At 34.5% G+C, this 22,952-nt stretch overlaps 1 protein-coding gene across 5 annotated transcripts; it reads left to right on the top strand.

Annotated features, from left to right (window-relative positions):
• Positions 1-104: 104 nt before the first annotated feature.
• On the top strand, positions 105-21,520 carry LOC111805250 (uncharacterized). 5 transcript variants are annotated; one of them, XM_087128207.1, is made up of 29 exons: positions 105-618; positions 870-1,118; positions 1,210-1,370; positions 2,089-2,154; positions 4,867-4,984; positions 5,107-5,216; positions 5,849-5,944; positions 7,244-7,367; positions 8,042-8,109; positions 11,268-11,354; positions 11,465-11,617; positions 11,711-11,806; positions 11,963-12,022; positions 12,113-12,231; positions 12,323-12,410; positions 12,814-12,918; positions 12,995-13,099; positions 13,179-13,231; positions 13,338-13,401; positions 13,516-13,650; positions 14,656-14,768; positions 14,838-14,931; positions 15,707-15,926; positions 16,400-16,530; positions 18,847-18,993; positions 19,126-19,254; positions 19,676-19,774; positions 20,358-20,396; positions 20,843-21,520. In XM_087128207.1, exons 2-29 carry the CDS (start codon positions 881-883, stop codon positions 20,978-20,980), a joined length of 3,156 nt encoding a protein of 1,051 aa, XP_086984333.1. In that variant the 5' UTR covers positions 105-618; positions 870-880; the 3' UTR covers positions 20,981-21,520. The 5 variants fall into 5 exon arrangements, 4 of the variants coding, with proteins under 4 accessions (XP_086984333.1, XP_023545992.2, XP_086984332.1 ...); XM_023690224.2 differs by lacking the exon at positions 20,843-21,520 and adding an exon at positions 708-733 and having other exon boundaries at positions 20,358-20,779; XR_015422877.1 differs by lacking the exon at positions 20,843-21,520 and having other exon boundaries at positions 19,103-19,254; positions 20,358-20,397.
• Positions 21,521-22,952: the final 1,432 nt, after the last annotated feature.

The following is a 22,952-nucleotide window of genomic DNA, read 5'->3' on the forward strand; positions in this document are numbered from 1 at the left end:
TTAATAATAATAATAATAATAATAATGATAATAATAATAATAATAATAATAATAATAATAATAATAATAATAATAATAAGTCACAAAACACAAAATTTACGGTGATGCCAAGAGATAAATTTATATGCACATTCTGGCCCCTTCGAGAAAGCCATTTCTTGTGTTCTTCGTAGAATTGTGAGTTTCGATCAATCTCTCTTGAAGACGCCGTGAGAAGAGAATCAATCGAAGCTCTACAGCTTCGTCCAGTTACGTTTCCACTCCCAAAAGTCGCTTCCTTAATCTCCTTTTTCATCTCTGCGGCGATCTTCAATCTCTTGCCTGATTTCATCGGTGTCCTTTGCTTCCATCCCCCAGGAAGAAGAGGACATCTCCGGCGTTTGTACATCGTTATTTGTTCATCCTTCAACTTGATACTTTACTCCACAAGCTTTGCTAACGTGTAGCTGGTGTGTTCTTGATGATGATAACTTGATTATTTCTGATATGGATATCGGGAGTAACGTCAATCAATATATCAGCTGTTAGTTGAAATCAGACGTTTGAAGTTAAGAAGAAGTCCTGAATCCGTACTCGCTGTTAAAATCCTTGAATTCAGAAACCGACGTCAGGATAAGTGTATTTTTCTTGCCTCTGTATCTGTTTCTTAGTTTTTGTAGTTCTGCATTTTTACTTGATGCACTGAGATTTGTGTTGCTCGCGTACAGCTACTCTGCTGATTTCTGTTAACGAAGTGAGTCTTTTGTTTCTTTAGTGGATGGTTGAATCTGAAATGTGAAGATCTGTGAAGTTGTAATAAGCTGAACTGCGTAGCTTAACTGAACATAATGCTGAGATATCAGTGACTGTTTGCTAATTCGTTCTTTCAGATTCCGAAGTGATGGAGTTAGCTCAGTTAGAGGCATTATGTGAAAGACTTTACAATTCTCAAGACTCAGTTGAGCGAGCCCATGCCGAAAACACTCTGAAGTGCTTCTCCGTGAATACTGATTACATTTCCCAATGCCAATACATTCTCGACCATGCATTGACTCCTTATGCATTGATGCTTGCGAGCTCAAGTTTGTTGAAACAAGTCACCAATCATAGTCTTGCTCTGCAACTTCGTTTAGATATTCGTATTTTTCGAGTCTCTTCTCAACAATTTATTTTTGTAATCACCTTGCTAGTTTTTGCTTTCTAAATGTTGGCCATGAATATTACTTGTAGGAGGCTATCTTATTAACTACTTAGCCACCAGAGGGCCTGAATTGCAACCTTTTGTCAGTGCATCTTTAATTCAGCTACTATGCAGACTCACAAAATTTGGTTGGTTCGACGATGACCGATTTCGGGACATTGTTAAAGAATCCACGAACTTCCTGCGACAGGTGATGTGATCTTTAATAAAGCCCATGACATAGCTCATTTTAGAGCGGGCATCTTGTCCACTTCTCTTCTCACCAGAACAAGAAGAAAAACAAAGCCATTACTTTATAATCTAATTGGCTGTTGGCTGTTGTAGTGGGATAATGTCTCGTCCGGTTTAGGCTTAACGAAATGTTTCTGATCAATAAGAAAAAAAATCTCTGATATATATTATAATGGTATAAACCTTGGGTGTTATTTTCCATTATGATTGTTAGTTATTAATTGTTATTGTTAGCTGGTCATTACAGTTTGTGCAAGTCTCATGAAACCACGTGGCATATATTTTCTTTTATTCTACATTCACCATTTAGGTTGAATGAATTTTCTGTTATAACATAATTAGAGTGTAAAAGTATGCCGTGACCATACAACTTGCACAAAAAAATGAGTTAAGAGGGGTTCTGTTTGATTAGCAACTATTTACCTCTAAAAATTTTGAACTAGAGATTGAATAAAGTTGTTAAACAGGAATTCGTCATCATTTCATGGTTTAATATAGTAAATATATACAAGTCCATTCTATAAGATTGTACAATCCTAATACTTGCAAAAATATTCTTGTAGTTGCTCATATTCTTTTGAAATTATATTGTTTAAATTATCATTTCTATGACTAGTCCTCCACACGAAGTCTTTTTGTTCGGGAGACTGGCCCATTAACCTCCTCTTTTCATGCAGGCAACATCAGAACACTATGGCATTGGTTTGAAGATATTGAACCAACTTGTATCTGAGATGAATCAGGTAGGTTTTCTAATCGCCACCCTTCTTTATCTGAAAGTTACCATTCCATTTGGGAAAGAGAGGATTTAAATGCTGATGTATCTTTAGCATGTATTTTTCTTGAAAATGTTAAGTTGTAATCATAATCAATATTTTGTTGATGAGAGTAGTTACTTATGGAGCGTTCACTGTCATTCTCCCTTTGCTACTTCTTTGGTGGTAAAATCATAAGAACTAATTTACCTCGTGCCAGTGTACTATTATAATCTTTTATGGGTTATTTGATTGGAGAAGAACTTGATTTTGTAAGGAAAAACTTGTGCTCAACAATATTCATCCATTTAGGGAGGGATATTTCCTTACTTTCTAAAGATTACTGCTTTTCATGGGCTATTCTAAATGACGATGAAATTTCCACTTTCATACATAAGAAACATTCTTAAACTACCTCAATGTTTCCAACATAATTTAAGGTAGCTATGATGTGGTTCAATTCGGCTTAGAGTCAGACCACTTCTTATCCCGAAATCCTTTCCCCTAAAACCTCCACTCAATGCTTGCTGTTGATGAAGCATTCTGTTGAAGGAATTCTCAAGAATTTAACCAAAACTATCAAACTAACTCACTACATCGTATGTTGTTAAATTTCCAAGCTTGGATTTGTGGGGTATACGATAGATTGTTCGTTGTCCGTTTGCAAAATTAGTGATGGGATTGTTCGTTGTCCGTTTGCAAAGTTAGTGGCTCCTAGATTCGTGGAAGATTTTTAGTTTAAAGTGGTTGCTGGTCCTTTTCCTTTGTGGGAGGGAGATTTATTCGACCTTTCCTGTATTGTGAATGAATCAATGTGACGAGTAGGGAAAAAATTGACATCTTTGAGGAACTTGGGCTATAATTGAGGCAGTTTTGATGAGAAACAACAGGGCAATTTTATTTTATTTTTATTTTTTTGATGACATCTTCCACGCATTGACCTGAGAATGGAGTCAACTGCTAATGGCAATTCTTGCATTGTGGATAAATGCGTTTGTTTCTTAGATTTTTGGTCTGTTATGGTTATTGGCTATGGATGGTAGGTGTGAATTTTTAGAAGAAAGTCTTAGATTATTATTTTTCTCCACTTTTTGTGATGTGTCAGTTGAATGAATCGATTACTTATTTGTGCTTGGTTGCTTTATATATGCATATCGCATGTCAGTTGAATGAGTCAATTACTTATTTATGCTTGACTGCTATCTGTTACATGGAAGTGTGTGTTGTTCTGAAGGTTTGTTTGAGCTGAGGTTTTCCTAAATTCTTTCATGAGTTAGTTGTATGAGCAAAATTCCACGAATCTTTTGTAATCTCTTTTGCCCCCCCTCCCCCATGCGCGCTCATACACATACAAAAGTTACTTTGTGCATTGTCACTTTACATAAATAAAAGAAAAAGATAGATGAAAAAAGTAGAAATGGGCAGTACAAAAAAAAAAAAGAAAGAAAGAAAAGAAAAAAAAGCCCACTACTACTAGCAATGATGCCCATACAAAGGATCCTAATTAAAAAAAATCACAAAAAAGAGCTCTAATCAGCTCATGTATGGATTCTGTTTTATTAATAATATTTTTCATTCAATGTTATGTTAGAATTTTTTCTTTATAATTTTGCTACTTGTTGAAGTAGATGTGAAATAGGATGATTTTTTATATACAGTAACTGTAAATGTATTTACTTGTGCATGGCTTCCGTATGAGCCCGTTTTAGTTTTTCCCTTTTAATGTTTTTTGGGGCTGGTGTCTTAATAAGGTATAAGAGTATTAATCTGTGATTGTATCAGACAAGGCTGGCTTTGCTGATATGTTTGTTTCTTTAGGCAAATAGGTTTTATGGTTGGAAACGAATATTTTGAAGACAAGTACAAAAATTTCCAACTTTTTGCTTGGAGTATTACCTTTAGGTTCCATTTAGGTGTCTAATTCCTTATATTTCTTCATCTGATTCATTCTATTTCTATTAATTTATTCTTATGACCCAAACTTTGTTTTTGTATCGTAGTTTTTTAGATAAGAGTTTTCCCCCTCTTCTCAACTTTGTTATTTCATTTTTTCTAAATAAAATAATGGTTTTATTTAAAAATGTCCTTTTGAGTAGGAACTGGCGATTGGCCTAAAGTAAAGATGTGTTACTGCTTATTGCTAGGACAGACACATTTCTATATCAATCGTTTTCCTACATGGTTTTGAGTTCACTCTAGATCATATTTGTGAGGATTAGAAACTAAACTTTTACTTGTTGATTGTAGGTGAAGACAGTTTCAGACGATTTTAGACAATGGTTATGTTCAAATACTTGTTGGAGGAAAGCATGTTTAGTGGCTTTTTGGGGGCTTTTGTGTATTTAGTTTTTAAATTTTAAATTTTATAGTGGTGTAATGTGCACACGAATTTCTCTCCCCCCTTGGTCTTCATAAAGGATCGCCCATCCTCCATATATTTTAGGTTGTAATGATTGACATTCAATTAATAAAAATTCTCATTTTGTATGAAATAGCAAGTTTGCATTCAGAATCAGTATACCTATTTTGCTGCTGATGTTTATGTAGTTTTATATCGGTTGCCTGCAAGAATGTAGATTTATTTCTTTTTCTATTTTTCCGGCACCTCTAAGTTGAATTTCATATTGTATATTATTATTTACTTCGTTGTAATTTTTTGACATCAGCAACTTGTTCTTCTATTGACTGTTGAATTTTTAGCCTAATCAAGGATTCCCTTCAACAAATCATCGGAGAGTGGCTTGCTCCTTCAGGGACCAAGGGTTGTTCCAAATCTTCCAAATATCTTTAACATCCTTATGTCAGTTGAAGAATGATGGTAACGTGCTAATCTTACTTAGTTGTCAACATGACTAAACCAGTATTTTTGAATTATTTGAACCTTCCTATCTTAGAAATTTTGCTCGTTAACTGATAGATTTTTATTTGTGTGGCATACAGTAGCTGGTCGTTTGCAAGAATTAGCACTTTCTCTATCACTGAAGTGTTTATCTTTTGATTTTGTTGGGACCTCCATTGACGAAAGCTCAGAAGAGTTTGGCACTGTTCAGGTATTTCATTTAGTTATCTACCAGTTATCATTTAATTTTGCTGTTGAAGATTGGAATAGTCTTGGCAAGCATAGCACCTACAACAAATTTATGTAAAAGAAGCCTGAGCCTACCTTTATTCATTTATGGTTTGCTCTTTTATGAGAGAGGTGTAAAGTTTCAACACTTATTTTTCACTTATAAGTATTCTAGTTACATTTGGTGAGTTGCTTCAGAGTTTTGGCCTCTAGTGGTGCATACCTAGCAATTTCCTATATATTATTGCTCAGGTTTATAAGGGCAATGCTTTTGTTCGCAAAGTTCAGGCCTTTTGACTTTGCTGTTATGGCTGCTTATTGAGGTTTGTGGTTAGAAAGGAACCTGACAATTTATGCTAAGAGTGGAGATGCCCATGTACCCTCGATTAAGTTTGTTTTTATGAAGTTCTTTCGCCAAACCTTTGTCATATCTCTCTCTCTCTCTTTTCCTGAAGTGCATCATTCTAATCTCTCTTTTCTGAGGATGGGAGGAGACCTAATCCTCCTTGTTTTTCTTTTAATTGGTTGTTCACTAATGAAAATTTTCTTATCCAAAAAAAAAAAAAAAAAAAAAAAAAAAAGGATGATCATGGATTATGTTTGGTGGCCTTGCAGATTCCATCTTCTTGGAAGACAGTTTTGGAGGATCCATCAACTCTACAGATATTTTTTGATTATTATGCCATTACAAAAGCGCCACTTTCCAAGGAGGTTCATACAGCTTCTTATTTATGTATTTTCTGTTTTTTTTGGAGATATTATGATTCCTGATTTGAGGTCAAATGAGATCTACTAAAATAAGATTTTGGCATGAAAGTTATTTGTTCTCAATGTTTAGTGGGTATTAATTTCATTTCAAACTTGGCTTAAGATAACTGCCTTTAGATTAATGATTGTTTTGTTTAAATATCTATGAGCATCTTCAACAATTACCAGATCAGTTTGGTTTTGCCATTCAAGTTTTATTTTATTACACGAGATTTGAGTTCCTCAAGGTAATGAAATAATAGGGTGTTTTTGACAATTCTTTATTCCATTGTGAAGGAGAAGAACAAGATAATTTTTGAAGATAGAAACGAAGATATAGTGCAGTTTGGTCTGAAGTTCACATTTTAACACTGTTATGGATTTTTCATCTGAAATTTCATTCTTTCCTCCATCATTGATTTCGCACCATTGTGATCTTGCTATAATTTGTAATCTCTTTTGTGTATTCTCTTTTCATGTCAAGGTATTCCTGCTTTTTATAATTTTTTTTTTCCTGATGACTATAGCTATCTGCACTTGATTTCTGTTTATTGAGAAGCCAGGTAAAGCTCCTGGCTTTGCTTTAGTTGTTAGTTTTATTATTACTACTTAATTGAAGGGAGACATGTGGATATTAAAAAAAGAAAACATGTGTTAGATTAAAGGAGAGATGGTTGGCAACTTGGCATCTCCTCTGACAGGGTCTGGACCTACCTTCGGGTTTCCTTGTTTAACAGATACGGTTTAGGCTACACACTTCTCGCAGGTGGATCAATAAAACAAGAAAAGAAAAGTCCCACCACAAACTGTGCCTATACAAAGGAACTTAACTAAAAATTGTAAAAAGGCTCCACTTGTTGAGCATAACAAGCAACGGATGATAACCAACTCATTGGAACATTCATGGAGAGACATTTATAGATTTATCTAGATGTAGACCACACCCCTCTAAAAACTCTCAACCTCTCTAAAAGTTATCTTATATCGCTCTAGCCAAATGTTTCATCAGTAAAAAAAAATTCCTACTAAAGGCTCCCCCTTGTCTTGAAACGGTAGGTGGAACAATACCTTAAGAAATTTGGTTTATATTCCAGGTTTATCTTTTTCTGGTAGCATTGAACAGCATTGAGTCGGTGTTTCTTATATCCATTTTTGGAAACATACTAGTTATTCACCGCTAGTCTCTTAAATTCTGGATTCATTTGCTCTTTTATTTTCCAGTTTAAACATGCTTTCTTATGGGTTTCCACAATTCTCTTCTAGGCACTGGAATGCCTGGTTCGACTAGCTTCCGTTAGACGTTCTTTGTTTACAAATGATGCTGCTCGTTCAAAATTTTTGGCCCATCTTATGACAGGAACTAAAGAAATCCTACAAACTGGTCAAGGTGTGTTTATTATTGCATCCTTCACATACAAGTACACACACACGCATCTATCTATCTATATATATCTTTTGTTTCACTTCTTCCTGAACAATCACAAACACTTTTTTGGTTATGAATCTACTACTAGAAACTCAATGCGTAAGCTTTGCATTCAATGTGTATTCTTGAATAATGTAATTTTTCAATTATTCAACCATTTCATTTTACCAACTTTACTGTTAGGCAGATCAGTCAACATTTCTATGTTTCGATGTAACAGCAAGATGTTATTTGTAACAAGTACATGTACCATGTTATGTTTATACCTTTATGTGTTTGTAGTACTAATTGCTGAGTAGATTTGAGTTAAACTACTGGTGGTGCTTGAATTTCTTCCAATATGCTCATTATTTACGTTAAATAAAAGGTGAAGTTTTGAATTTGTGGTATTTATAAGATTATAAGAGTTCTCTGTATAACTGATGATTATTATGCTTCATGGCTAACCAGGTTTTATCTAGCTAATGTATCCCAATAAGTTTGGCTTTGTTAGCTTCGTCCTAATGGTTTGCCTTGTAATCTTGAAAAGTTGTTTGTTCTTTTCAAACCTAGATTTTCTTTTGTTTGTTGATTGGTTTAGTTTATATTGCATTCATTCACTTTTTTCTATTTATCTAATTTTTATTGGTAATCAGGTCTCACCGATCATGATAATTACCATGAGTATTGCCGTCTTCTTGGACGTTTTAGGGTGAACTATCAGGTATTCTTGTTCTCCTGCTCTGTAGCTGCTTTCACTTGAAATATGTGCCTGTGCGTGGATATACGTCTATTTTAGTTGGTTGATGATATGATGGCTTATGGTACAACGTTTTGCATATTTTGTGTCTATGTTTAACATTGTGCATTATTTTAGCAAATTTTTTTTTTCTCTTATTACGTGGCGGCAAACAGTTTTATGGGCAGTTCCTGAAACTTTTGTATATCTCTATGAATACATCGATTATGTGTTGGGCTAGTAGTTGATTGCTTTACAACTATCTGGATTCAAAGCATTAACCTCGGTGATCAGAGGAGCTGAGAAATGATGCCCTTTTCTTTGAGTATAGGGTAGATGATAAAGTTCAATAAATCAATAAATCAGTTCTTCACCTCTTTAACGTGTAAGGATTTAGAAGACTCAATGCCATTAGGGAATCATCTAAAGGCGTGTTTGTGGTCTCAATAGGAATCTCTTTAACAACCGGAGTAATAGGAACAACTGTTGAATCTCCAAGGCCTTGATGTGGAAATTTAAGTTGAGCATGCAAGCATTGGTCATTAGATGCATAAATGATAACTAAGTTTTCCTTTGAAGCATGCAAAATTTTTGATAGGGGTAAACTACTATGCTGAGAAGACTTTTCATCTTCAATTACTGAGCTGATACGAATAATGTCCAATGGATTTGAAAAGTCTTTTACAACCAAAGTGCTCACATAAGACATTGAGATAAAAGGAAATCAATTGAAGTGATATCCTCAAATTGAAGAAGAGAATTATCCTTTTTTAGATCAGTGATTTCATTTGAAGCTGGGATGAAACCACATAAGTTCTCTTCTGAACTTCAATGTAACTTACACTATAATATGACAAATTTAGGGGTTTAGATGAAACTTGAATCAAACAACCGAAGTAATGACTGATTGCAATGAAACTGAGCATATTCCATGAAGAGTTAAGTTCATGATTTTAATCCGAACTCTATAACCTTTATGGTTTGCTGTGCTTGCTATTTTCCCATATTTCAATCTTCAATTGGAAATGACTAATATTTAACCATTTACCCAAAGGACCAATACCAACTAAAAGATTAGCATCTTACATTGAAGTAAAGCTTTCTTATCTATAAAAGGATTAATAAAAAAAATGGTTCCAAAGTGCACTTCAATGACCCACTTGATATCTTTCTAATCACCATGCACATTCAAATAAGAAACTACCAACGAGGAGCTCCAATTTAAATCAACAACTTTTTATCTTTTCTAACACAAAAAGAGGATTTGGAGATGGAGGGTTTAGGACCAATCAAATCTTCCACCGATGGAGGAGAAGTTAGGCGAGATGATTTGGTATAAATCTTACATGTTGATCACAAATTACAATCCAATTTGGTATACGTAAGACCAAATTCAGCTATAAATTCTGTGTAACACTAATTGAGTCTGTCCTAAACATTTTGGAGTAAGAGTCATTTGCCATTTTTTCTATTGCATCTAAGGTGCTAGTTCGGTAATTCCAAACTAGCGATCCATTTCCTGTCATGTGATTGGATGCACCATTATCTACGATCCAAGGCTTCACTAATTTTTGGTAAGTTGCTAGGGCAACTGGGATATTTCTGTGCCATGCCACCAATCTTACATTTTGTATTGTGGTAACCAATGATCCTTCTTAGTTCTTTGATTTGATGAAGAGTTGGTTCCGCCTTCATGCTTTGGATTAAAAATAGGACAAAAGGCAATGAAATATTGCGTAACTAGGACAACAAAGTATTATGGCTTGAATTGGAACACCAAAAAATTAATATAGTGCAAAGAAACCCATTCAGTCTAGTGTTTAGATGGGCAACTGGTAGTGGTAGTGAAGTGATCGATATCAGTGGAAGCGGGTTGACACAAACATATGTGAATGATCTTAGGAAATCAGACACCAATGGTGAAAGCGGTTGAAACACGAGTCATGATTGAAGAAACTGACAACAGCGGAAGGACTTGAGAGGGACTGACGGGTGAGTGGAGATACCAGAGTTGTGGGCTATCTAGAGTTCGTAGACACGAACAAAGAGTAGGGTTGATAGACGTAAACCATGAACCACCAACAATGGTTGATAGACACGCACTAAGACGAGCAAGTCACAAACAATCCTCGGAGATGATGACGCTGATGAAGAGAACATCTAGGGTTTTATTTGAGGATGTTTTGACGGCTAGAGCTTCTTTTCCTTACTTTGATACCATGAAGTTTTCTAATATTCTATTCCGGTTGTTTGTAGCTCTTTTTGTTGTCATAATATTCTATTCAAATCTTCACAATGGTGCTTGCTTTTTTTTTTTTTTTTTTTTTTTTTTTTTTTTTTTTTTTTTTTTTTGTTCACTCATTTCCTTGTAATATTGGTATAATTGGAGGCTTTCATTTCTCCTCATTGGGTTTTTTTTTTTCTACTTTTACTTTTCTCTCACTCCTGGGAGTTTGTTTCCTTTGAACATTTTTGTATCTTTTCGTCATATCATCTTGTTAAAAAAAAAAAAAAAAAAAAAAAAACTGCAGGCTCAATCCAGGCATAATAACTCATGGAGATTCTCTTGGCAACGGACTGTTTGGTTTGCTTGCCTCTCCGTGTGTGATTAATCATGTCATTCTTGTAGGCATGATACAAAAAATAGAATAAAAAAATTGCTTAAGGTGGGACAACGGGTACAATAACTTGTGCAATGAGTCAACTAATGGTGCTGGTCATCGCTTCCGAAATTCAACTTTCTTTCTCCCACTAAATTTCCACTCGACGAAGACAATGCCTCTTGAATTTTTTCTTTCTTTAATCAACAAAATATATTGAATTTCTTCTGCTGTTTTTTCCCCTCATCATCAAGCACCTCTTGGAATATTTTCTGGAGTTACCTGCACCTGTTCTTGTCATCCAGAATTGCCGGCAAGCAACACCGTCAGTTGGCTAAAGTTTGGACGTTGGTTTTTGACAGGATATGTGTTCCTTAGCCACTCAACTGTTATGTAATCAACCATATCTGTTCTTTTGCATGTTCTTTGACTTGTTTTTTGATTTGCCTGATAGACATTAATAGTATTAACATGGATATTCTAAATTATCAAAATGTAATGCTTCCGTATGACTGCAACTCACATCTAACCCAATGTTTGCAGCTGTCTGAGCTTGTCAACGTGGAGGGCTATAGTGATTGGATTCGTTTAGTGGCAGAGTTTACTTTGAAGTCCTTGCATTCTTGGCAGGTTTGTTGAAATAGTAGATTCTCCATTGGAGTATTCTATGAATAATCTGTATCTATCTTCCACGATCGAATCTGTGTACATCACTAATGAAAATAATGGCCTGTTGCCAGTGGGCTAGCAGCAGTGTTTACTATCTCTTAGGTTTATGGTCCCGATTGGTTACATCTGTTCCATACTTGAAAGGCGACGCTCCAAGTTTATTGGATGAGTTTGTACCTAAAATCACTGAAGGTTTTATCACATCAAGATTGAACTCTGTGCAGGTGAATGACCTGTCTTTCTTTGTCGAGACTTGGTGATTTTTGCTTGCAAAGGTAATATTAAGCTTTTTCCATCTGATTCTCTATAATGTGCAGGCTGGATTACAGGATGATCTTTCTGAGAACCCATTAGACAATGTTGAAGTCTTACAGGACCAACTGGATTGCTTCCCGTACCTCTGCAGATTTCAGGTCAAATCTTCTTGTTTGGTTTTTAATTCTTTTGTTTTTTTTAATTGAAACAATTTTTCTTTCTTGTGCGTTGAAATATGTAAATTTAGCTCCAGCATTAAATGTTTTGATTTGGTGTCTTTTGCCTTCTGCCCTTTGTTTTCACCTGAGTTGCAGTATGAAACCAGTAGTTTGTGCATGATAAATATCATGGAGCCCATATTGCGAACATACACGGTAGGTCCTTGATGAGTAGGACTGTTGGATTCTTGTTTTTCTTGGTGGTAAAGTTGGTCACTTGTATATCTTTTTGTTTAACTGGAATAGGAAAGAGCTCGGCTGCAAGGTGGTGATAACAGTGAGCTTTCTGTTATGGAAGCCAAACTTGCATGGATTGTTCATATTATAGCTGCTATCGTTAAAATAAAACAATGCACTGGTTGTAGGTAAGATGATTGTTCAGCTTTCGCAGGAAGGTGGAAATTTTTTTCATGACGATTGATGACTTTTCCTAATTTTTGCTGTTACTGTCATAAGTGTGGAATCGCAGGAAGTTCTTGATGCTGAACTGTCAGCTCGTGTGTTGCAATTGATAAATGTTACTGACAATGGTTTACACAGCCAGGTATGTCCGAAATACTTGCCTCATGCTTCTATGATTCTCGCCCATGGTACATGCACCTGTGGGAAAGGAAAACTAGTCCTTATTTGAACCAAAAATCTTTACCATTTTACCATATTGATAGGAACGCAGTCTTGAGATAATCCTGAGAAAATATGTCCTGAAACTTCGTTATATGGTTAATAGAGTTGGTGCTAGGAAGGAGGCTTTTCATCCAATGAGTGAAGAGTTTGGCAATAATTTTAAATAGACTAGTAACTTACTTCATTCCACCTATCGAACTTTGCATACCTTATTTTTCCTATTGAAGTTATTTTTTCTTGTAAAATAATGATATTGCTTCTTGTGGAACTATCTTTTGTGCAAACTTCATACCTTCATATTCATTTACCTTTGCTTTCTGCAGAGGTACGGTGAAGCAAGCAAGCAAAGACTTGATCGAGCTATTCTTACCTTCTTCCAGAATTTTCGTAAGTCTTATGTGGGTGACCAGGCAATGCATTCCTCCAAGGTAATTAATAGATATATCATCCTGTTCTATATGAAGGTTACATGTCCCATCTATTTATTCTTTTTTTCAATTGCAGCAGTTATATGCGCGGTTTTCTGAACTCCTTGGACTTCATGACCATCTTCAATTGTTGAATGTGATTGTCAGCAAGATTGCTACAAATCTTAAGTGTTACACTGAGGTGAACGATTTAGTCATTCTTTGTATTTATAATAGCTGTGTGTTATGGATATAAATCAGCTCTTTATGTACATTCCCAGAGTGAGGAGGTCATTGACCACACCTTAAGTTTGTTTCTGGAGCTGGCATCTGGGTAAATCCTATTACAACAGTGTTTTAGTTTAAGAATTTGAATCGTACATTATTGATTGCTCATTGCTCTTTCATATCCTCCCTCTTCCCCCTTTCCCATTTATCAGATACATGACAGGGAAGCTGCTTTTGAAATTGGATACTGTTAAATTCATTGTTGCAAATCATACGGTACTACTTGCTCTAAGACATCTTCTAAGTTCTTTATTCATCTATCTTAGCTTGAATTGTGTTATAACCTTCACACATCTCATTTAAAGATTTTTCTTAAACCTAAAATTTTAGAGGGAGCAGTTTCCATTTTTGGAAGAATACAGATGTTCACGCAGTAGGACAACCTTCTATTACACCATTGGCTGGCTAATATTTATGGAGGAAAGCCCTGTTAAATTTAAATCGTCTATGGAACCACTGTTGCAGGTTAATTTCTCTGGTCTCTGTCAAATATACAAGTCCAGATGTGCATGCTTGCTTACATCCCATGTATTGCCCGCAAGTATGCATGTCCATCATTCTGCTTGTTATCCATCTTTTTCTTTCACAAACTTGCCTGCCGATTTTTTACAAATCATGCCAAATTATTGGACTAGGTTAGACTTATTTTAGCATGTTTCTTCAATCTTCGTTGTAGTCTACACAAAATCCTGCCAATGAAAGAACACACTAACTAATTAATTATTTTGTTGCCTAGATTATTAGTTTACTTTTGTGTTGTAATTCTCCTAGCTGAGATTGTTATTTTTTTTTGTTTATTTTTTCTTTCCTTTTCCTTTTCACTCACTCGAGAGTTTATTTCCTAAACATCTAGTTTTTACGTTATCATGAAAGGTTGTTTCTTGTTAAGAAAAAAAAAAAAAAAAAAAAAAAACTACTAAGCACATTTTGTATTGTCAGTCCTACAAAAATTGGATGGCCTCGATACAAAGAGCAATTAATATTACAAAGTGCTCTAGAATTTCAATTGGTGATTTAGGGCTCAGTTCTTTTTTCTCCTGGGTAGTTCTTTTCTTGGGGCTGAGTTCTTTTTCCTATTGGTTTATGTTCAATGCTTTTGGATTTTAGAAGTTGTTTTTGGCTCGGTTTTCAAAGTACAGCCTTTTGTGTTGAGATTGTTCTTTGAGTCTCTCTCTTTGCAAGTTTCTTTGTGTTATGTTCTCTCAAGGTTTTCTTGTTGTGGTAGTTTTTTTTTTTGTTCATTTTGGTTCTCTGTAGTGGTTCTTCTTATGTTCCGTTTTGTTCTCATGTCTTCAAAAATCTAATGGTTACTGACCCTTGTATTTTCTCATGAATAAATATGACGCGGTGGTAGGAAGGTCTATCTACTCATATAATTGGCTTGCTCTAGCTTTTCTCAATTGAGGTTCATGATATTTAGGTTTTTATCACATTGGAATCAACTCCTGACTCAGTTTTCATGATATTTAGGTTTTTATCAAATTGGAATCAACTCCTGATTCAGTTTTTCGTACGGATGCTGTAAAATATGCACTTATTGGGTTAATGAGAGATCTCCGTGGGATTTCTATGGCCACAAACAGGTAACTTTGTTGAAAATTTATAGTTATCTCAATCCTTTGATTATTTATACGCTTTCCTTCATGTTTCAGTCGCAGAACCTATGGACTTCTGTTTGATTGGCTATACCCTGCACATATGCATCTCCTCTTGAAAGGCATTTCTCAGTGGACAGACACACCAGAGGTATTTACGAGATATCTACTTGTTCACGCTCAATTCATTGACCCTTTCATTTTGTGAAGGTGGCTTGCCGCATACTCTGTATTAACAGTCATTTAATAGAGAAGGGGTTGAAAAGATGGGTTTTCTTATATTTTCTCCTTTAAAAAAATTCTAGTAGGAAAGTAAGCATTTGGATTTCACAGTTTACTTCTGACGATAAAATAAATGGCTGAAATGCTAAAAGGTTTTTCAGAAGGGTAATTCGATAAACTTATGAACAAGCCGAGTATGGAAGATATCTACAAACCAGCGGGGGGAAGTGTTGGATTTCCCTTATATTTTTGTAATATTATTTGTGTATAAGATGTTTTAATTTATTATTCATATCTGGAATATTTTTTCCCTATTGGTAGATGGTCATTCATTTTATAATTTCATTCACTATTGAAGAAATTTAATGGGTTCATTTCTTCCTAAACTTCAAGTTTTGATTCTTCTATTATAATAATTCTCTTAAGAAGTTATTGTTGATGTTTCATGTCGGTTGAAAATTACTAGGCAGGATAGTGTTCAGCTATGTTTCTGGTCTTGAAATTATCATACAGATATTTGAGTGTCTTGACATTTTCATTGTATAGGAAGCCGTTTTGCATCATATTTTCTGGATGTAAACATTGAATGCATATTACTATTTTATTTATTTCCATATATTCTCTTCTCTTGATTTTAAATCGGTTCTACTTTTATGTATTTTGAATAGAATGTCTGTTGAATGATCATTGAATAATATATGTAGGTAACAACCCCGTTATTGAAATTCATGGCTGAGTTTGTGTTGAACAAAGCACAACGCTTGACTTTTGACTCATCTTCTCCCAATGGCATACTTCTTTTCCGAGAAGTCAGCAAACTAATTGTTGCTTATGGATCAAGAATTTTATCTCTCCCAAACCCTGCTGATATATATGCCTTCAAATACAAGGGAATATGGATTTCATTGACTATTTTAACCAGAGGCAAGTATATAGCCATCCTATTACTATAGTTTTGCAGTCTCTCTATTGCCTATTTGTGTGGGTGATATATTTTTCTCTCTTTCCGTCTTTAATTCAATTACTAGAAATGAGAATTTCATTTTGAAAGGTCCTATCAACATTTTGTCAGCCAACTTTAACTTCGTGAGTGGCTGTATCCGTTTTTGTTATTTATTTTGTTTTGTTAATCTTTTGGTAGCTTATGCAGTAGATAGACTTTACCTGCTAATTTATCTCTTGTAATTGTTAGGCAAGGTATAATTCTAAGTTGGAATCCCATTTCTAAGTTCACTTGTAATAGCTAAATTATTCATGCTTACAGTACATATTAAAAATCTTGCTGATAAATTTTCTTGTGTAGATTCAAATGTTGACCAGATGCTTGTTCTTTAAGAAATTCTAGGAACTATCGTGTGGACTTAAAATTTAGTAAGCTTTTCTCTGAATTTCTGCAGCTCTTGGTGGAAACTATGTGAACTTCGGGGTTTTTGAACTCTATGGTGACCGAGCACTTTCTGATGCACTTGATATTGCTTTAAAGTTGACACTGTCAATTCCTTTGGCTGACATATTGGCATTTCGAAAGGTGTGCAAACTCTTTCCTATAGCTCATGATTTTAGTTTCAATTATGTGATCATAAGTTATGCTTATCATATGTCTGTATAAAAGGGTACAGCAACTATAGAATAGCTCCAAGGTTTTGCTTAATAAAAATTTAATCAGAACTTGCACTAACGTCTTGCTGCTTAACTTAAATCTAATCGTAACTTTGCTCTAACTTCTTGTTAAGAATAAAAAGATTATATATACATTTTTTCTTAACATGAGACAAATTCTCTATTTCATTGATGAATGAAATCGCAAAGAAGGGAAATGTATGCCTCCTTCCACCCAAGCTCGGTTACAAAGTGATCTCCAAGTAGTAACTAGAGAAGTGTACTATAGTCTTTAAAAGGAGACATACACGTACACCCATACATAGCATTAAAATTAACAAGATCTATAAAAATTTGATAGGGAGAAATGAATCCATTCACAACCCAATTATATCTCGTACCAAAGTTTCCATACAAATTTCATCTTAGGGTTTTCTTCGCTTGCTGAAAAGGATAACTCACGAAACCTGAACAAAGATCATGTAGTTGTTCGACACTGTATTTGAAAAACCAAGGGCTTCTAACATCAAATACCTGAAGTTTTGTGCAGATGAGCAGCGACGAAAAATTTGGATTCGGGATTCTAAACTTTTTATTTAGGTTTTGTGCAGATAAGCAGCGACCAAAAATTTGGATCTGGGGTTCTAAACTTCTATTGCATAAGATACACCGAGGATAATATAGAGTGATGAGACATTCGCCTTTGCAACTAATTAGCCATGTTTAGATCCATGACTAAGCTCCCAAAGAAATTGTTTTCCTTGGGAAGTAACCTTTCAAAATAATCTCATTCAAAGGTTTTTTCTCGTTCCTATTATGATGAAGTAAATCTTATATTGAGGATTTAACTTTAAACTTTCGATAGATATATAGTTTTTATATCCAAGCATTGGAACCTCCTTCGAACTTACAAAGGATAAAATATGTGATTAAGAAGCCTATTAAACAATTTCTCTCCTGAGACGACATTCAGAAGCAACCCACAACCCGAATAACCTTAAATTGGATTCCCCGTAACCTATAGAAGTCAGATTTTCGAGTTCGAACCTGTTTGAACACATTCCAGCAAAGACTAAAGCCTTGGATTAGTTTGGACGGCTGGATTAGTTAAGGTTGACATTGGCACGATCCATGATCCCAGTGAAGACCCATACAAAGAATCACTGGTCTTATCTACTCGATTTGAGACCTCAGAATTGCTCCACACATATCCAAAGTCATTCGATGCTGATTGACAAGTTCCATTGCAGCCCCCAGTCTCTCCACGTTCATGCTCTCCCCTAGACGCCCAACGATCTACCTTGACCACTGTGAGAGCCACACGAACAGAGCTGTTTTTGGGTTTTTGTTTTTTGTTTTTTTTTCTTCTTAATTTGGTTCTTTAACCACAACCCATGACACCCTATGGCCCCCAAGCATGGAAGCTTGTTTATAGCGAACTTTCAAAGTATTGAAGAACGTCAATTGTGTGAGTCCGATAGACATTGCAAAGATTGAATGAAGATTGGGGGAAGATTTACCAACAGGTGGGTATCCCGCCGTTAATTGTTGAAATCTAGGCCAAGGTATCCACATCAGGAGTAAAAAAGAATTGTGGCTATGGAAAACTGATTGCAAACACAAGTGTAATGAACCCCGCACCTCCCACCCTCATTGGCAAAGTTACATTGGCAAGTCCCATGGCAACACTTCGCAAAGTCATCATCGACAAAAAGACCTACTCAATCGAGCTAGATGACAAATATAGGGGAACAAGAATAAAACTATTGTAGATCGTTGGAGACAACTTTTTTCCTATCTCTGAAATGGAACCCTTTCTAATGGCTTATCTGCTCCATTGAACCAAAAGTTCTTCAAGGAGAAATGAGTTTTAGAACAAATTATATGGATAGAGAAACTCACCAACAAGGAACATACTATGGCTGAAATCTCTCACTTTTGGGGCCGGGTCTTTCGTGGGTAAAGTGGACATCTCTAGATATGATTCGAAACGGAGGATAGGTGGGGGTGAGTGAAGATCCATCTTACCATTTATCATGCCAAAAGGAAGGTAGACAAGCCATTGCTTAAACATTTTGAGGATTACCAAGCTAGGAGAGGCCTGGGAGGATGTGACAGTTGATGTACTACACATAGCCTCTTGAATTTTTCATACTATTTAGTCAGAAAATTTTAGTGGAATTTGATTTTTAAATTTTTTCCTTGCACTCTACTTTTATTTTGACAGTTCTTTGTTTCTTTGCAGCTGACCAGAGCATATTTTGCTTTCCTAGAGGTTTTGTTCAGCAGTCATATTGTTTTTGTACTAAACCTCGACACAAACACATTCATGCATATAGCTGGTTCTCTTGAATCCGGCCTCAAAGGTCTGGATACGAATATCTCATCGCAGGTATGGTTGTGCATATCTTTCTTCTTACTATTGTTTCTTTTTTCGTTTTATTTTTTCTTTATTACTTTTTTATTCACTAATGGTTTTCGTATTGTGTACATGTAACTAGAGATCTCATAATTTCTGTTGCAGTGTGCATCAGCTGTTGATAACTTGGCAGCTTTCTATTTCAACAACATCACTATGGGAGAGGCTCAATCTTCACCTGCTGCTATTAATCTCTCTCGTCACATTGTAGATTGTCCCACTTTGTTTCCAGAGGTAAGGAACTTTCTGGTTATCATGCAGAAGATTTTCAACTTTTTAGCGCTGAATGTACAAAGTTGTTCAAGTTGAGCAGTCATCTTGGTTCTGGTTTCTATAGTATTTGATGTCTGGCAAACTAATAGGTTGTTATTACAGTGAAGAAATAACTGAAATGGATCTTAACCTAGTAGCTTTCAGTTTTTTATGTTATTACAGAAGGATCTCAACATCAAATCCACTTCAATTTATCCTACCTTATATCTAACATTATTACCTCATCAACATGAGCCCATTTGGGATGGAGCATTTATTATATAAATCTTTGGTGACAGCTTTTAGTTGTGTTTAGTTTATCTGACTTGCTTATGGGTTTGTTTCATGTGCAATCTTTAATATTTCTCTTCTGAGAACAAGAATATGTTTATCACGTTTGCAGATTTTAAAGACCCTTTTTGAGATCGTTTTATTTGAGGATTGTGGTAACCAATGGAGTCTTAGCAGACCAATGCTGAGCTTGATACTCATAAGTGAACAGGTTTGATGGTTTATATACTCTTTCTATTTATTAGATCTCTAAAGAAGTGTGCAAATTGTCAAGTAGACTGGAGAGTTAGTGTCCAATAGCTTCCCTTGCTTCTTGCATCTCATTTGAATAATTAAATGTTTAGTGCATCCACAATGATGCATAGAAGCTTATAATGCTATATAGGACTTATTCTATTTTTTTTTTTTTTTTTTTTTAATGAGTAGAATTATATTCAAGAATTACGCCACCTTTTATTTCCAGAAGTTTGCAATTTGCATGCCCTGCTTCTACATCGTTAAACCCTAATTTCTTTGCCTTAAACTATCATATTTCTTTTACATTCCTTCGAAAATCTTTCATCTATTTCCTGGAGTTCAAATGAAATTTTATTGAGGAATTTTTTTATCTTATTTGAAAAATCAATATCATTGAGTGAACGAAAGCTGTAACAACTGAAAGGCGTGGTAGAGAGAAATGGGGCATTTTTTCAGTCATCTTTTTTCCTAGAAGTAGTTCTTTTTCCTTTTTTTGCGAATGAATGATTTCTGCATTAACCTAAAACGTGACCTTTAAACCTGTCATTTGTTTGCAGATGTTTACCGATTTGAAGACCCAGATCATGGCTTCTCAGGCAAGTTCCCTTTTTCTCTTACTAAATTGAAGTGCAATTGATTGATGTAGCTGCGCTAGCAGCAATCAAACTAAAGCGCACACTCGAAAGTGCTTCGTTCGAATATACCTTTGAACTTGGAAATTAGGAGAGAATGTGGATAGAAAAATAAATAAATGTTAAAAAAAGAGAGGTATTAACATTTATTTTTCCTTACCCAGATCATAGATTGCCCAAAATTTATTTAAAATTTCATCAAAAAGAGAGGTATTAACGTCTATTTGAGGACCCATATCATAGATTGCCTGCTCTAAGAAAACTGCTACATATTTCTTTTTTCCCCCTTTCTTTCTGAAGAATGTGTGAGGTAAACTTAGTTCCAGCTCTCCAGTATGCGGATGAGAGGGGGGAAAAAATAAAAATTACAATAGATGTTTTTAACGCTCATTTCTCGTCTCAAAATGCAGCCAGTGGAGCAACACCCGCGCCTTTCCCTCTGTTTTGAAAAACTAATGGCCGATGTCACGCGAAGCTTGGATTCAAAGAACAGGGACAAGTTCACTCAAAACCTGACTGTATTTAGGCATGAATTTCGTGTTAAATAGTTTCGATTCCATGTGACGGAGATTCAATGATGAATTGTCTGCTCATGACATTCATTCACTTGGGAGAAGGAAAAAAAAAAAAAAAAAAAAAAAAAAAAAAAAAAAAAAAAGAACAAATGAAAAAGGAACAAAAGTTCTATCAGGTGATTCGCATATGTCCCGAGTCATTAACAAAGCGCTTTTTTCATAGTAACATTGATATTGCCCGACCCCGAAACAAAGCGGATTACTAAAAGCTGCACAGGTCTCCATATCAAGAAAAGGTATGTTTTGTGTCCCCCAATTATAATCTGTCTTTTATGTGTGTGTTGAAGAAGGTTGGTACTATTACAAGTAGAGCGCAGCTGAAATGGTAGTAACGTCTGGATATCTGATAACATGGTGGTTTGGAATTTTGTTCTGTTCAGTAGATGCTTATTTTAGATCAATTCTTTTTAGACAACAGTTTTTCATGAGTCTAGGGGTGATATAATGTACAATAATGTCTAAATATTCTTTATACCTTGTTGATAATAGAAGAAAAGCAGATTTGTTTGTTTTTTTCCCCCCCTTTTATTATAATGTTCTTTGATTGCTACATTTACAATGCTGCAGGACAGAAAGTTGATATATTTATAAGGCCTTGGCCATATAAATTGCTTGAAAATGTTTGCTTGAAAGGAACTGTTTCAAGAATTATGCATATTTTACTTCTTTTTAACAGACAAAGTTGTTAGAAACGTACGTAGATGGGTAGCATCAAGTATGTTGCGTTTAATTTCGGGCTTGATAATATTCTTATGTAATTAGTTGTTTATTCATGGTTTCTCATTTTATCTTTTGTTATTATTATTATGATTGTTATCGACTTCCACATCGAGAGGTTAGGGGTTCAATTTGCAATCCCTGTCGATACATCGACTTGATGCTCGGATTACCTCAACTAACTTTGGCCTGTATGAGTGTTTGTACAACAAATGAGGAGAGATTCACCGAAATGAGTTTTGTCTTCCTGATATCTAACTTCATACATAAAGATGGAGAATGTGAATTAACGTAATGTGTTGTGTATTTCTTGATCGAGATTTTATCCAATAGTGCATACGTTACCATTTATGAAGTATTTTGAAAGTCGGTCTCTCGAAACTAACTAGACTTGAGAGTCTTTAGCTAATAGTGCTAGGTTAAACAAGTGCAAACTTATTAATGGTAATGTTGGGATTTAACTATGTTTTTCGTTATCAATTAACGTCCCTTCAACATTTATTTTAAAACACGATTAAAGTCCCAATTGTTTTGGTATTTCTATAATTGAATTGGATATAGATGAAATATATTATCCACTTGATTTTATAATCATCGTCTTTAAGCTTAAGATCAATTAAATTAATATTGATTTTTTTAAGAAAAGAAAAAAAAACAACATAAAATTATATATTCATAATAATTTTTTTTCATTTTTATAACAATAATTTTCTTAGAAAATTTTAAATTTAAATTTATTAAATAAAAAAAAATCTATTTTTTGAAAAGTAGGGTGAAAGTTATATAAAAGAAAATATACAAGCAAAAACAAGAAAAGCATAATTTGGATGACATACCAAAAAAAAAAAAACTCTTAAATATCTCTAGTTGCTCGTTTCACATGCATCCATAACTTTACCGTTAAAGATAAGTTAAAACTATGAACGTGAAGATTATGATAATCTAACGGCGAGGAGAGAATGAATATATTTCCATTTATGAGAAAAAAAAAATTCTACCATATTTTGAAAATCATCCACTTTTTTTTCTTTTTTTATAAAAAAAGTGATTTAAAAAAATTAATTTTGTTTTTCAAATTCATGAATTAAAAATTATAGTACAAAATTGGAAGAAAACAAACCTAAATTAAAAAAAAAATATGAAACTAAACACAAAATTACATGGTTAAAACATTATATTATCATGAAATCTCATTTAATTATATTAAAAAGATTAGGGTTTGAATTTA

Source organism: Cucurbita pepo, chromosome 11 (assembly GCF_057944985.1).
Source record: "Cucurbita pepo subsp. pepo isolate OVF chromosome 11, ASM5794498v1, whole genome shotgun sequence".
Classification (NCBI taxonomy): domain Eukaryota; kingdom Viridiplantae; phylum Streptophyta; class Magnoliopsida; order Cucurbitales; family Cucurbitaceae; genus Cucurbita; species Cucurbita pepo.

What these genes read in the sequence shown, in the direction of transcription:
- LOC111805250 (XM_087128207.1), top strand. Translation starts at nt 881, where the DNA reads ATGGAGTTAGCTCAGTTAGAGGCATTATGTGAAAGACTTTACAATTCT. An exon ending in TCATTGTTGCAAATCATACG is followed by an intron (nt 13,402 to 13,515) that starts GTACTACTTGCT and finishes CTAAAATTTTAG; the next exon opens with AGGGAGCAGTTTCCATTTTT. An exon ending in CTATGGAACCACTGTTGCAG is followed by an intron (nt 13,651 to 14,655) that starts GTTAATTTCTCT and finishes CATGATATTTAG; the next exon opens with GTTTTTATCAAATTGGAATC.